Here is a 14,789-nt window from a genome sequence, read left to right on the forward strand (position 1 = left end):
AGTCCCACCTTCAGGGAACTTCAAAGGCTGGGTACTGATCCCCTTCCCAGCATTTACCAGTGCTTTAAAATGGATTAGATCCAAACCTTTCTGATCCAAACCCAGATCAATGCTCATGTCTGTGTCTTTCCTGGGGCAAGCACATACCTTTTCCAGTAAACTGGTAAAGAAAACTAAATATGATTCTAAGAGACAGATGGAGGTTGCTGTTGATGACCTCTCATACCACGGTTTATGAGTGAAGATCATACCACAACATCAGATGTGATTTATAAAAACATTGCATGGCCAGAAACTGCTTAGAAAGTCAAGGACTGATTCTGCATTTTTCATTTTAAAGAAGTAAGATTTACGTTCAGAGGATGGCATCTTGTGCTAATTTGCTAGCTGTTGAGTAGCCTCCACCTTGACTGGGCTGGAAAGTTTGAGATGGGTGCTGCTTCTCACCACAAAGGCTTTTAAATGCAATTTAAGGAAAACCACATTGTGAGTCAGAGGCTGCTTGCAGGAAGGGCAGCTGCAGTCCACCATATTCCTAGGCCATCCCAATACAGTACAAGAAAAGTGCCTTGAGTGAGCAATGGAACTCAGGTGTGATCATCCAAGACATTTTATTAATGAAGAGGTTGGAGCCAAAGAAAAGGGAGGAGTTAAAAACAAAGTAACAGATTCATAAATATTTTTGTTTGCTTTTTAAATTGTGCAATCACTACTAGAAACTCAATTGAGATTAACCTATTTCCCTGCTTTCTCTTCTTAACCACGTAGTTGTCAGTGGCCTGCATGGGAGGTTTGTACCTCCTCCTTCTCTAACTATAACCCTGGAGTGTTGACATGTGGACGAACATGAGGGTCCTGAAACTTCTCATTAAGGTAAGTGGAATATTAGTGTTTTACAGGAACACAGCAAAAATAAACCAATAATGAATCCATCTGCTGGTAGATCCTTTACCTGTTTGCCCTTTTAAGGTCATTAACAAATTCTGCAGACTGCTGATGTCTGATTTCACTGCTCTTTGTGAGTCTCTCCAAAGCACTCACTAACTCCTGCACTCTTGCTTTCAGTTTCTTCTCCCTGGATCAGGAGAAAAGGAGGTAGAAAACTATTTTCAAAACAGAAATAGTACTTCAGCTTGGAAGTGTATCAACAGTTGTCCTGTGCTGGCTTGACATGCTGCAAATATTTTCCTTACTATTACTAGGATAATAAAAGAGGTAGTTCTTACATTAAACTTTTCCAAAGATTGGTATTTATAACATTCACCATTTTAGAATTCACGATCAGAGAAATAGCAGACAAAAGAGTAAACTAACTTCTCTGGTAGATCATGATGCTGTATGCATTGAATCACACTAATAAATAAGATACATAAATAGCTAATATCCGTACTTACTCACCAACTCTAAACCAAAAGCTAATTACACAAAGTGTGACAAAATAGAAATAAAGTATCTTGTAACATTTTCACATTACAAGTATCTCTATGAGGGAAAGAAAAAGTGAACAAGATAGAAGTTCTGGGCAGGAGCAAGCATTACAGCTGGGGGATTAAGTTGGGTTTAAAACACATTTCCCAGGTAAGCACGTGGCATGAGGCAGGTGCTTCTTCCTGGGGAGCTCCCTGCTCCAGAACTGATGGCTGATGCCTGCTCAGCCCACACCTACACACACATGGGACTGTTCCAGGAGCTTTTCTCTGTGACCCAAACTCTGCACAGATAGCCCAGAGAAAAAAATGTAAGATTTAGAAGGGGGTAAAAAAAAAGAAAAAAAAAAGTGTTTTAAGAATGACATGGAGCTGGGCTCAACTGGGACACAGATTTTGCAACATCAAATCTGACACGTGGGAACTTTGTGTGTTTACAAGGAGTCTGTGCTTTGCTGCCTAGAACCACTCTACAGTGATCCACCTCTCCCTCCTGCTTTGTTGCAGTGCTTCTACATGAGCACACTTGTTTTCACCTCAATAACAAGACAACTGCCAGCTCCCATATAAGCCCAATGGGAATTAATACCCTGAAGTTTGTGCAAGCTTCCCCAGCTCTGCAGAGACAGGGATCCTCCTGGAATCCCAGCTCAGCAGCATGCAGTTCCCAGGAAGGCCTGGATATGGCAGCCTTTTATCACTGGAGAGAGGGACAGCGCCCAGCTCCAGCAGCAACAGAAGGGCTTTCACAAAGTCAGCTGGGGAAATATTCCAAGTTAGCAGTCTATCCCAACAGACTCCAGAGCTGGGTTACCAGCCAAATGGAAAAGGACATAAGAGGGCCCTTGTTGATGAAGAATCATCAGTATTCTTTGTACGTCCCTTCATTGAAGGAACACACCCTCTGCTTTCAAGTAACACAATATTTCTCCCTTGCAATGAGAAGTTCACTGCCATCCATCCCAAAGGTAAATTTTCATTTTTATATTCTATCTCAGTAGTCAGAAAGGCTCAGCACAGTCTACAGCCAAAATCTGTTTTCTGCAAAGAAAACAAGAAGTAAAAGAACCAGAGCACAAAAAAGAAAAGATCAGATGTGGCAGAGGCCAGACCTAATGCATTTGTGGCATCGTACTACTGATGTGACAGAGCAGAGGAGGGTAAATTTGGTGCTTCTCTGCTCCAACAGCTGCTACATCCAGAGGCTCTGGGGAAGGCTCAGTAGCACCAATTCCAGCATAACAACCTAGTGTGAACAGCAAGTCCAGTGGAATAAACATGCACAGGTTTTAGATGGGCAGAGAAATCTCAAAATCGTGTGAGGTTCATTTAACATCATGTCCAGGAAAAGGTGTTGCTGTGGAAACACTGCACACAGTCCCATGTGAAAGAGCCCTGTAGAGCCACAGTTCACTGAAGCTAAACTCCTTCACACACACCTGCTGTAACAAGAGCTGCATGGAAAAAAAACAGTAGAAAGACTTTGAGGAACTTTTCATGCATAGTAAAGTTTGGTTGCTATGGTGACTGTTACCTGATAAAACAATATCACCTTTTGTCTGTTTTTCACTCACACCTTTCAACCAGCCCTGTTCAGCCCAAACTCAGCTAAACATCAAGATATATTTCTTTATATTTGGTCTAAAACATCCTTGTCTTGATGCTTGTTGAAGACACAGAGCCAGCAGAGTGGTAAGCACTCTGTTCAAGCTACTTGAACAACTTTCAGATGCCAGTTCTGAACCTTCTGAACCAGGAAACAGTGGGTAACATTTCAAATCTATAGATGACTCAAACTTACACTGGCACCAGTAAAATACATGTATTTCTTTTGGCTTTTCAGGATGTCTTGAAGTCAGTGAAACAGCACTAGATAATAACTACTCAACCTTAATCTCATGGAAAGCAACTGGTGGTTTGATTGCATGTGCTGAAATATTTCAAAAATCTGAAAAAAACAACACATAGGGATCTACTTTTACACCCTTTTACAATTTTAAAACTGCCTATCTAAATATCTTTACTTCAAGAGACATTTCATAGAACAAGTCACACCTGAGGAGCCACACGCAGCAGCAACAGCAAATGCAGAGCAAACACCTTGGGTTTCTCTGGGAAATGAAGATGCACAGGGTTAATGACTATTACACACTAAAACATGTAAGGTTTTCCCCAGGGTGCCGCATCTTCTGTTTGAGCAGCAGCTGAGAGACCTCAGAGCTTTAGGTCACAGGCTGGTAAGAACCCTGTGCCTCACAGTGGTTACTCCCCCTGCTTCCCTCAGTTTCAATCACTGATCACCTCAGTTTGGCCAGAAAGAATTGTCCACACTTGTTTTTCCTCAAAACTGACTGTGTAGTTAGGCAGTGAATAGCAGCTATACTGAATCCTAAGGTGGTGTCCTAAGGGGATTTCCAGCACCACAGCACTTCCCTGACTGCAAACTGTGAAAAATCAGCCACTACAGGGCTGAATATGGCAGAATATTTTCAATTTTGCATATGAACCATGTCTCTACAATGAGAACATGTCGAAGTTGCCAGGGATGGAACTGCACTTGATGTGACAGACATATGGAACATTCTATTGATGTAGGCACAGTCTGCTGCTGCCAGACAGTCTTCCAGACCCCAAGATCCAAACTCTCATGGAAAGAGACACACCAAACTCACACTGCTATTGTGCCCCAGGGGGACCTCTGAGTGTCTCAAGAAAGCACTTATATGTGTATTTTGATGGGAAGAGGGAAGGGGAAGCCTTTTTCAGAGAACACAAATTCTGTGAGCCCCTGACTCCCACTCTATTGGACTGCTCCTTATCCCAACAGCTCCTCCTCCAACTGGCTACTGCAAGCTGGGGCTGCAGAAAACACAGCCACGACACTTCATGAACACAGAGAAAATGAGCAAGTATTCCCAGAAGAGGGAACGAGCCTGTGATCTGAGGGCATAGCTCACTTCCAGCACAAGGGCTCCCTGCTGCTGAGAAGTCAGCTGGGGAAATTCCTGACTGCTCCCTTTCCAGCAAAAGGCTCAGAATAAATGTATTCAGGGCCTACAGCCTATAACATCAGCTAAAACCACTATTTTCAGTGAAATGCCTAATATGCTGGTAATAAAGACTTTTGTTTGGTATTTTCACAATCAAAACACTCAGTGGGCAGTTGCATAGTGGTTTTCAAGGATTTTTTGCTTCAGGATGGCTGAATAGGAAGGGGCTAACTAGTGTTCTCTGGTTTCAATGCTGCCACTTTGGACAGCAAGGAATTCTGCCAGGGCCATAAAGGAAACTGTTTCTGTCAATTTGGCCTCCACACACTGACACCATGTTTCGCACACTGTAATGTAAGCAAGGTCATGAGCACCTTATATTTTCCCTCCTGTCTGGGCTTTTCCAGACATGTTCAGATTTCATGTGCCAGAAGTCATCCCAGATTTTCCTTTGCTCTTGCTGATTTCATTGAAAATTCCCCAGTGCTGCAAATGGGAAGCTGCTCTTCTCTGGCACGCAGAAAGTTGATTTTTCTGCCCCTGGCTTGGAGCTAGCACCCAGCTAGCTCCCCTTCTTGTGAAAGCTACCAGCCCTCTGCCCTGGGGTCAAGAGCACCACAGCTCTTGCCAAATCTGAAGCAAAAGAGGAACAATGAGCTCTCTCCAAAAGAAGAGGTGAGAAACTTTCCCACAGCCAGGCAGAGAACTCTTGCCATTCCTAGGACACATCTTCTTACCCATCAAAAGAGATTTGCTGTGGGCAGATCCCTTCAAATCCTGGCTCTTCCTGAGGAGTGGGATGACCAGGTTCAGCCCAGCACCTGCCCCTGAGCTCTGCAGGTACAAAGCCTTGATGTAGCAGGACCAGCAGGAGCCAGCCCGGGGCGACAGAGAACTCCTGGCAGAGCTATCCATGCTGGAAGAGCAGGCCAGGGGGTGGGGAAGGGGAGGGAGGGAAGGTACCTCCTGCCCGGTCTATAGCTATCTTAGCTATCTTCGAGGCCTCTACTTTGAAGGGAAGGTACTTCCCATTCCACACTCCACGCCACTCCTACTCCTTCCCTGATATCCTCCTGTTGTAATGAACCCAGCACCATCCCTCACTCCCCTCTCTGACTTTTCCAGTTGAACAGGGTGACACATGATTGTTTTTCCTAGGCATTTGACTCCTCTCCTCTCAGGAGATAACGGCTGGACATCTAAAAGGAATGCAGATAAATTCTCCCTTCATCAGCAGTCTAAACTAACATCTTACATCAGGCTGGCATGCAGAATCCCCAAGCTAATTCGAATGCACGCCTGTCTCACTGGTCTGGCTTGGCCTGCTAAGGGAAACAACCAAATATAATAAATGTTTTAAGGAGGCAACACTTCACAAATGCCAAGAGAGCCACCCCCTTCAAATGCCATGTCTTCCTGGTTCACCTGCTGAAGCACCACCCGTGCTTGCCAGCTACCTGTGCACAGGATGCCTTTCCCTTTGCAGAGGTGACAGAGGGTGCTTCAAAACCCACTTTGCTGGTGTAAAATACTCTACTGCTTTTTTTGCTGATTGCCAAGATGCTCAGAACAGATCTCAACACAGGCATGTTGTTACACCACCTGCAGTGGGGAGACAGGCCAGGTGTGGTCCTGAAGCAGTATACTGGCAGCAAAAAGGGAGAACAGCCCTGGAGGGAGGCAGCAGCATGCCTGCTACACTCGGTGCTCAAACCTCCCACCCAGCTTTGTCAATCCAGCCTGGAAGCTCTCCAGACCTGGAGCTATTTGGAGCTCCCTGTGATGATTATATTGAAGTGCATAGCAGCTCAGCAGTTCAGATAACCACAGGGTGGTAAGAACTACTTACCATGTCAAAAATGGAGAAAAAGACAAATCATGGCTGTCTGTGAGGCATATGGTAAAAATAATTACTCAAGGTGCTTCTAAGCAATCTATCCCTGATATCACCATGAGTCACTTCTCCTCTTGTGAGAAGGTTTCTCTTAGTGAGATTCTCCAGAGGGATTTCCAGATACAGGCCATGCCTTCTGAAACCCCCTGGAAGCCAAGGGAAAACCACAGCAGGATACTGCACAGTCACAAAAAAGAGACATCTCTGAAATTTGCGATGACTGCAAGCCATACTAGTGTCTGGCTTTCAAATGCCTCAGGGTTGCTTATCTCCTCATTTAATTGATGTGGTAATTGGAGAACAGAAATAAGCAAACACTGACAGAAAGCAGCCAAAGATGCATCAGTAGGTCCAGAACACAAACCTCTGTCTCTCTCCCTCTACTTTTACCCACTGCATGTTTGTCCAGTACCTTGGTCAAAGAAAAGTCTAAGAGAAATTTTAAATATGAATGGTTATGATATGTTTTAGGCATTTCTGTTTCCATTTCTGAGACAGCCTTACCGTGCTCAGCATAGGCCTGAATTTCAACGATGAAATTTAATGAATGCTGCTATCATGAAACTAAGGTCAGCCCTTGAAAATATGCAAGCTTAACATGCCATCACATGAAGTTCATGGAAATTTAAAATAAAGGAAGGTGCCTTGATTTCTCTCTCACTGACATCGTGTCAGAAAGTAGTCACTGTCATGACCTGGCCCAGTGTTCTATTGAAATGTTTGCTCTCTGAAAAGAAGTTTGGCACGAAACACAGTTGAGGTCTTCAGACAGGGATAAGGACGTAAGAGTGCAACAAACATTGTACTGTCCCAACAGACACCAGGAAATTATGGCAATAGGATGAGTTTTTCATGTCTTACTAGAAATACCTGCAGCTTCCACTCCAGAGAGTGTGACCACAGCTCTGTGCAAAATGCACCTTTTGTTAACAGAAGAAGAGTTCTTTGCCAGTCTACTGACAACTACTCATTTCTCTGTCCACAGTGACTTCACAATTAGTAGCATCACTCACTATCTCTTCGTATAGAAGTCATCAGGCATGGTAAATATAAAGATCCTTTGCAGTGTTGCCAGATGGAAAGTCACTCTTTTGTGAGGGAGATACTGAAACATGTCTAGACTGACACGATTCATCTAATCCTGGCACAGCCATCAAGGATCATAATTTTGTGCCAAATAATGATGCAGCTGAAGTCTGAACAGTCAGTCTAGTTACAAAGAGTTTTGCCTGCCACGGTCCTTGCCCGGTACTGCTAGATCCTTCCTAGCTAAGCATTTTAGTGATTTATAAATGATTCTATAATGTATGAATAAAATACAACCCTACACAGACAGAAAAGCTACCAGCAGCTGAAAATACAAGCATAGACCACAGGAGGACCTCACAGGAGGAAAAAGTTTCAGTCTTGCCAGCTTGGCCATTTTCACAGAATGCAAGTAGAAGAAAGTAACTTCTTAGTAGAAGAAAATATCTGTTCTATCATCATTATCATCAGCCTTCTAAAGCAGAATAGAATTCTTACTGCCTCCCTCCTGCCACCTCCAATGCATTTACTTGCATTAAAGCATAACCTGGTATGTGTCTACTGAGTTACAAACTCATACAAGTCATGTACAGTGCTCCCTGTCCTGCCCCAGCAGAAGAGACCAAACCAGCAAGAAAGAGAACTCATTTAAGGTCTTCCCCCAGAGACTGCATCATGTGTCTGATTTTGGGATATTCAACCAGATCTCGTATTATAAAACTGGCCTCTGGCACAACCATCAAGGTGTCAGCACCAGGCCATGAGGCTGCTGAGAATACATTTCTACCCTCTCAAGAGTAAGGTATTTCCTGCCAAAAAGCTTGTGTCAGAATGTGTCAGAATGTGTCAGACTCAAGAAAGAAGAGGCTTTGTGCCCATTAAAGCACTTCATCATTCCATTAAGAAAAGAGAGAGGGAAAACCAAAACTTAAAGGCTCTGGCAGAAAGTGTTTATCTTTGGCTGGAATAGAATATGTCTGAATTAGTGAGCTTAGCCTGCAACACCAGAAATTGGTGTAATAGATGTAGCTTTAACAGCATAGGACTTAAAGATAATTTACATTTCTCCCAGCTAGCATAGTGACCATCTAAAAGACAAGTGAATTCTGTAAAAAGCCAGTAACAGGGGTTTTAATGCTGAGCACTACTACGGGAAATCCTGAGCTGTTCTAGAACAAATACGTTATTATTATTATCTTCATCTACACAATAGATGAAGAACTGCTTCTGCCTTGAATTTCTATTGATGGGCACTACCAACAGAACTTTCACAATACACTACTGGATTTCAGATTTACAAAAATATCCGCATCTGCAGAGAGAAGCCAGCCTGGCTCTCTGGATGAGATTGTTCTGCTGCATGGCCATTTGCAGACAATGAGCAAATAAATGCTTCCAAACTACACCAAAACACAGACCATAACTACGTCCTGCTGTTTTATTTGCGTTTCACTCTGTTTCAATTAACTGAGAAGAACCTGACAATTTAATAGCAACAGAAGGACAGAATGGGAAAGTAGCAGAGGGGGGAGCAACCAGAGCTTTAGTCTCTGTAATGATGGGATAAGGAGGGAACAGGAAGCAAGGCTGCTGATTGATATCACATGCTCTGATAAATAGACTCAAAAACCAATGGATTTCTGCCCCTATCCTTGCAATTGTTGTCCCCTCAACAACTGTCTACTGCCTGGAGAAACAACAGGGAGAACCAATTGCTGGACATATGCACCAATTGTAACCAGTCCTGAAACAGTCCTGAATGCTGGCATTTAAATACTGCCTCTGGACCACAAAGCATGATTTGCACTTGTTTCACATTTCCTCCCACTTCCACCCCTTAGCAAACACAGTTACTGGGACTAATACCTTAAATGTATTTTGCATACAATATACAATACCTTTTGTATTCTGGTCCTACTTCCTTGGCAAGGTGAGGAGGATGCGCCCACAGAGGAGAAGGGACTTTGATAAGTTTTAGAATTCTTTTGTGGATTTGCAATAGTCTAAATATCACTGTGATATCTGAGGACCCATTTGTCCAGAACAGTTAGGGACTTCTGGTATTTTTTAGCATAGCTGTGGCTAAACAGGTTGCAGTAAGCTTTCTCCATGTGCTAGACAGACCTTCAATTGACTTGCAGAGACAGGACTTCAGGGTAAGGAGGGCTAAGCATTCAGCCTGATCTGGCTGGCACACTGAATAGGGTGAAAAATACCCTGTCTACACAGCTTGCAGGAACTGTGCTTGAGCCCCACTTGCAGCAGCAATCACATTTAGTACAGCTGTATTTCCATTACACAGAGAGCCTTCACAATTTATGTACAGTTTAATCCGATTATTTTCCTTCTCCATTTCTGCCTGACAAACTGTACTTGTGAGGCTCTTGGCTGGAAATCCATGCTAATCAACTTAAGGCCTAGTAGATAAAGCAAGGTTGTTTTCTCTGTGCTGTCAGCAAACCACATTTCATGACTATACTCAAACCTCTGTTAACTACGGTCATTGGCATCTTCTGAAAATCCAGGAGCAAATAACAAGAGCCGGAAGAGCAGCAGCTTGAGTGAAGGGAGAAAATGCTGGTGGAGCAGCTCACAGCAGTGAGCAATGTGGGGGATACAGGGAAGGCCAATGGCTCTCTGCAATGTTTATGTGAATTACTTTGCTGATGGGTTCTATCCACCCACACACAAATGAGAGTTTTGATTATTTTACCCACAGAATTTTGTTCCCCGCATCATGCAAACTAAGTACTCAGCAACTGCCAGACTACTAAGCAAATGGTAGGAGATGTATTGATTCTGCAGTGGTAATGATCTTACATTTTCACATAATGCCTTAAGTGTCCCTGGGCACAGCACACGTTGCACCTATGAAAAAAAAACACCTCAGGAATGAAACACCACAGCTGTCTGAAAGGACATTCCACCATCAAAGAAGGTGCAAACACCGGTAAAGCAAGACACACTCTTCCCAGCCAAAATTCTTAGCAGCATTTTGGACAGGTTCTAAATATAAGAACCAGATTAGGTACTAGATAGCCATTTCTTGGTAAAGGTGGAACAAGTATTGAAACTATTATCGAAACTATGAATTTCTTTGTTATTATGTTTACCACATAGCTGGTGAAGGAAAAACTGCTGCACAAACAAATATCTAGCTAATGTATAACTGTACTGAAAGCTTAGGCTTAAAACCTGGCTGTTGTTAAAAGCTGTTTGTCAAGACATCAATTTTCTCTCCCATTGGAAAGCTAATGCCTCACACAATGTCATTTGTAATTGAACAGTGGCTCCACTTACATACTCAGGAGGCAAACGGAGCATCTGAGTCATCAAAATGCCTACAGTTCTCACTCCTGTAACTCCTACCCAAATTCTAACCTGCAGCCAACTGTCTTAACCAAAGATCACACTTCAAATCCTGTCTTTACTAAGCATTTTCTTAACACACAAAAGAAATGTGCATGTCACTGTTTTATGTCTCATAGTCTTGCCTGATAGTGGTCATTACTGCCATTTTGAGGGTTTCTTTTATTTCTAAAATTCAACTGAATTCTGGAGAACCTCAAGGAGAATAGAGTTGAGCACCAGGAGCTAAAGAACAACAGCAGGAGAGAGGGGAAAATTAGAAGGACTTTGATAGTTCTCCTTCTCACAGGACAAATCTGTGATCACTCTTCAAACCACTTCAGAGTTAGAGTGAAGGCTCAGAAATAAACCTTTCCCTGGACCTACAGGACAAGTCCTGACCCTGGTCAGGGAAGCTGTGCTTACCTCCTGAGTGCATTTGTCAGCTCAGCAGTCAGCTCACTCTCATTGTATGGTCTCAGCTCAGCAAGGGTTAGCGGTGTTGTGGTGCCATCACTACATTCCTAACAAAGGAGGAAAAGCCACCTGATTAGAAATTACTGACCATCTTAATGGGAAAATTCTGAAAGCCTCTTAGTTCACAGCTACTTTTAAAAAGGAGGTGAAATAGACAACACAATGCTACAGCAACACAGCAGGGTATCATCATACCAAGAAATGGACTAAACAGATTAATACTTCACAAATGCCTCTAAATGTTTTTTAAAACACCACAGCTCACCGACTTGCAGAATTCTGCTACTGTGTGCAAAACTGCCACTGCCTTCCTTATATTTCTTTTGACACCAGACATGAAACAAAGAGGCATCGGGATCAAGAAATTCCAACGATGTATTGCCAGGAATAAGGAAGTAAGATGTTTTGTCTTGGTTTTTGTTTTTAAACACATTATTGACATTTTCTGGGGCCACAGCACTAAAAATAAGATAAAGTTTTCCAAGGTATTTATTTCTTAATACAAATTATTACTGCAAATGCAGCAATCTGTTTATTCTGCATTATTTTGCATTAAGGGGAGAAGAGTCTTCATTCTCAAATTATTACAATCTAACTTGGAGAAAGAGATTGTCATTACAATGCTCTAAATGCTGCATAGAAATGAGTGCTAATGGGAGAATGGCATTTTGCTTAGACTCCCTTCCAGTGTTTCTAGTGAGTGGTAACAGGCAAAACACATGCTCAACCACAGCAACTTGTATGTCTGGCAAGACTGGCCTTGTGGTAGTCCTCAAAACACCCTTATTTGCACCCATGCCTAACACCAATTCTTCAAAGTCCTCAAGTAACAGCATGGAAGGAACCACCTCACAACTAGGGAAGAGATGGAAGATCTGCATATAGACAAAATAAGAGCATGATTAACATGCTAAAGACTGCAATAGGGACAGGAAAGGTTTAATTAATCATGTTTACAACTTTGGAAATGTAGCTTGACTCCTGACCTTGCCCAGTTTGTCTCTACTTCCACTGCTGGTTGAGCTGAGAGACCTCATTCTCTGCTCTTTTTGTTCTTCCACTTCAGACTTCAAGTGCTCAATATGGACAAGGTAGGCCTGCTCCTGAGCCTCTCGAGTGCTCAGCTTCAATTCCAAAGCCTTCTTCTCCTTCTCCAGCAGGTAAAGCTGTGCCTTGAGCTCTGCCATCTCTTCCTGTTGAAGAAACATTGTATTATTGCATGCTGCTTCATGGGACTAGGTACCTAATGAAAGATGAGATTAAACAAGATTTTCATCCACTCTTATAACCTAAGTACTCTTTTCATTGAGAAAACTATCAACATCCAGATGACTTTTTATAATCACACTGCTATTTGTCAAAGACCTGTATATCTTCAGTCTGAGTATGATGACCCCTGCCACCCCTTTATCATCTTCAGGAATAAGCTCAGAAGCAAAATTAGAATTAGACTATCAGAGATCTGAGAGGATTGCAACAGCTGCTGAAATTTCTCTGGTTCTACTTTGTCCTTCAGAGACCATTGTCTCAAAAGCAGAAGTGTATGACTTTCAAACATCTCCCTAAAAGCAAGATTTCAGTTTCTTATTAATATCCAAGAATTAATCTCATTACAGTGGAAGGGGTTTGAGACACTAGGACCTATTCCTGCCTTGTAATACCATGTGGTAAAATGAGTTATGTCAAGAAGAGCAACTGAGTATGGTACCATCAGATGTCCATTTATAATTTCCTTCCCCTAGGTGACCAGAATCCCAAGTATACACAACTTGAGTTTGACAGAAAAATGCACTCATTTATTTTCTTCCCTAAACATAATCCACAGAGGATGGACAGTGGTACTTGATAGAAAGAAGCTCAATTCTGAGAGTTGGCTTCTTGTTTCTGACAGGGCTGTCACCTATTGTAACACAATGTCTGCTGCCTGGGAACAGATCTCTGTTTTAACATCTGTCTGACAGTGGCTGGGCAGAAGTTTAAGAGCAGGGCATGAGTGCAATGACCCTTCTTATGGTCCAAAACTCCTGTGAAAAGCAAATGATGGGTTATTCCTGAACCAGAAGGCTCTCTACGATTAACACTTCAGAAATGTTTCTTGTACGAAATGCCTAGTTATTTTCTATACCCAGAAAAACCCAATATCCACAAAACCTTTAAAGAGATAGTACTAATACATAATTTACATTATGGGCTTAAAACCACCACTAAACAAGCAAAAGACTGCCAAAACAAGCAAACAAAAAAAAACCCCAAAAAACAAAACCCAACCCAGAGTCATGTTTTCACTGTTTAGCTTGCCTTGCCCTAGAGGTCACTTAATGGGTGAATACTACGTTCATGCAGACATTTTCTGCATTACATTTCTCTTGTTCACTATGTAAACACCTCTGAAAGACAGAAGTTTCTTGTTGTGTGGCCAGCCTAGGAACAAGTCACTATTTGTTTAAAACAACAACAATGACAACCAAACAAACAAAACCAACACAAAAAACCCCTAATCACAAAAATAACAGAGGTATCTTGCTTTATTGTTCAAAAATAATGCTGTTCATATTTTAGCCATTATTAACATACATTATACAAAACCAAATCTTTACACATATTTAGACAAACTTTTTATGTTGAAGGGAATCTAAATGCCTACAAAAATTTGCTGTCTGGATTAAGACTAAGCACTGTACACAGGTGTATCACAGTTACAAGCATCACTGGCTTATTCAGAACCATGCAAAAACAAAATCCCTATCTTAAAAACCCCGAGAGGCTCGGAAAGGTTTGTATAAGCTTTAAAGTCACTGATTTATTCATCTGCTTGTTTGTGAACAGAAGGTTAGAAGCATAACCAGTTTCATTCAATGCGGTTTACACAAATTTAGTTGTTAGGCAAACTTACCATTAATTGCCTCTGTCAACAGTAAAAAATGTAAATAATACTGACAAATAATTATGGAGAAATTTTGTTATAGCAGTTGAACTGGATGGTCTGATATACTCAAGTGTATGCATTTAACTTCTTAAGCTTCTACTTCTAAAGCCATTAATCTACTTAGCCTTCTTAGTGAAGACTGAGAAGTAATTTGAACAGAGTATTTTGACACTTGTATGAATAAAAGATACTTTCAGCTGTCTGAATGGGATGGTCATGACAAAATCTTTCCTGGCTAGAGGATGAAGCCAGTCAAATTCAGCCCAGAAATAAGAGACATTTATTTCCTAAAAAAAAAAAGGTAAATTAATCCACTACAACAACCAATGCGTGGAACAGGTTTTTCTTATCATGCAAAGATTTAACTTATTTTTTTTCCATAAATATTCATTATTTATTTTATCCAAGCTCAAAATAAATTTGAGGATCAATGTTTAACTCCTTTGTTTATGAAGACAGTAAGCTTAGATCATCACATATGAATTCAGCAGTTTGCATCCTGTCCCAGAAGACATATCACGCACCTCCCATATGTTACTCTTCTCATGTCAAAACAATGTGACTTGGAAGTAAAGAAGCAAAAACAAAGCAGGGGAAAAGTTAAAAAGCTTGTGTCAGCCAGTGTCTTACAGAGGCTCACAGAGAAGGAACAGGAGGGAATGGAAAGGTTGAAGATGGTTATAAATTTGAAATGCAGTTGA

General features: G+C 41.8%; 1 protein-coding gene across 1 annotated transcript in view; it reads right to left on the minus strand.

Annotated features, from left to right (window-relative positions):
- MCC (MCC regulator of WNT signaling pathway) overlaps positions 1 to 14,789 on the minus strand; it is a 138,710-nt gene that overhangs the window by 3,623 nt on the left and 120,298 nt on the right. The window contains exons 14-16 of the mRNA XM_036402863.2: positions 12,149 to 12,355; positions 11,112 to 11,209; positions 953 to 1,075 (exon numbers count right to left, since the gene is read on the minus strand). Coding sequence (XP_036258756.1) covers positions 953 to 1,075; positions 11,112 to 11,209; positions 12,149 to 12,355 — 428 coding nt within the window. The remainder of the gene's footprint in view (positions 1 to 952; positions 1,076 to 11,111; positions 11,210 to 12,148; positions 12,356 to 14,789) is intronic.

This window comes from Molothrus ater (genome assembly GCF_012460135.2).
Source record: "Molothrus ater isolate BHLD 08-10-18 breed brown headed cowbird chromosome Z unlocalized genomic scaffold, BPBGC_Mater_1.1 matZ_random_MA35, whole genome shotgun sequence".
Classification (NCBI taxonomy): domain Eukaryota; kingdom Metazoa; phylum Chordata; class Aves; order Passeriformes; family Icteridae; genus Molothrus; species Molothrus ater.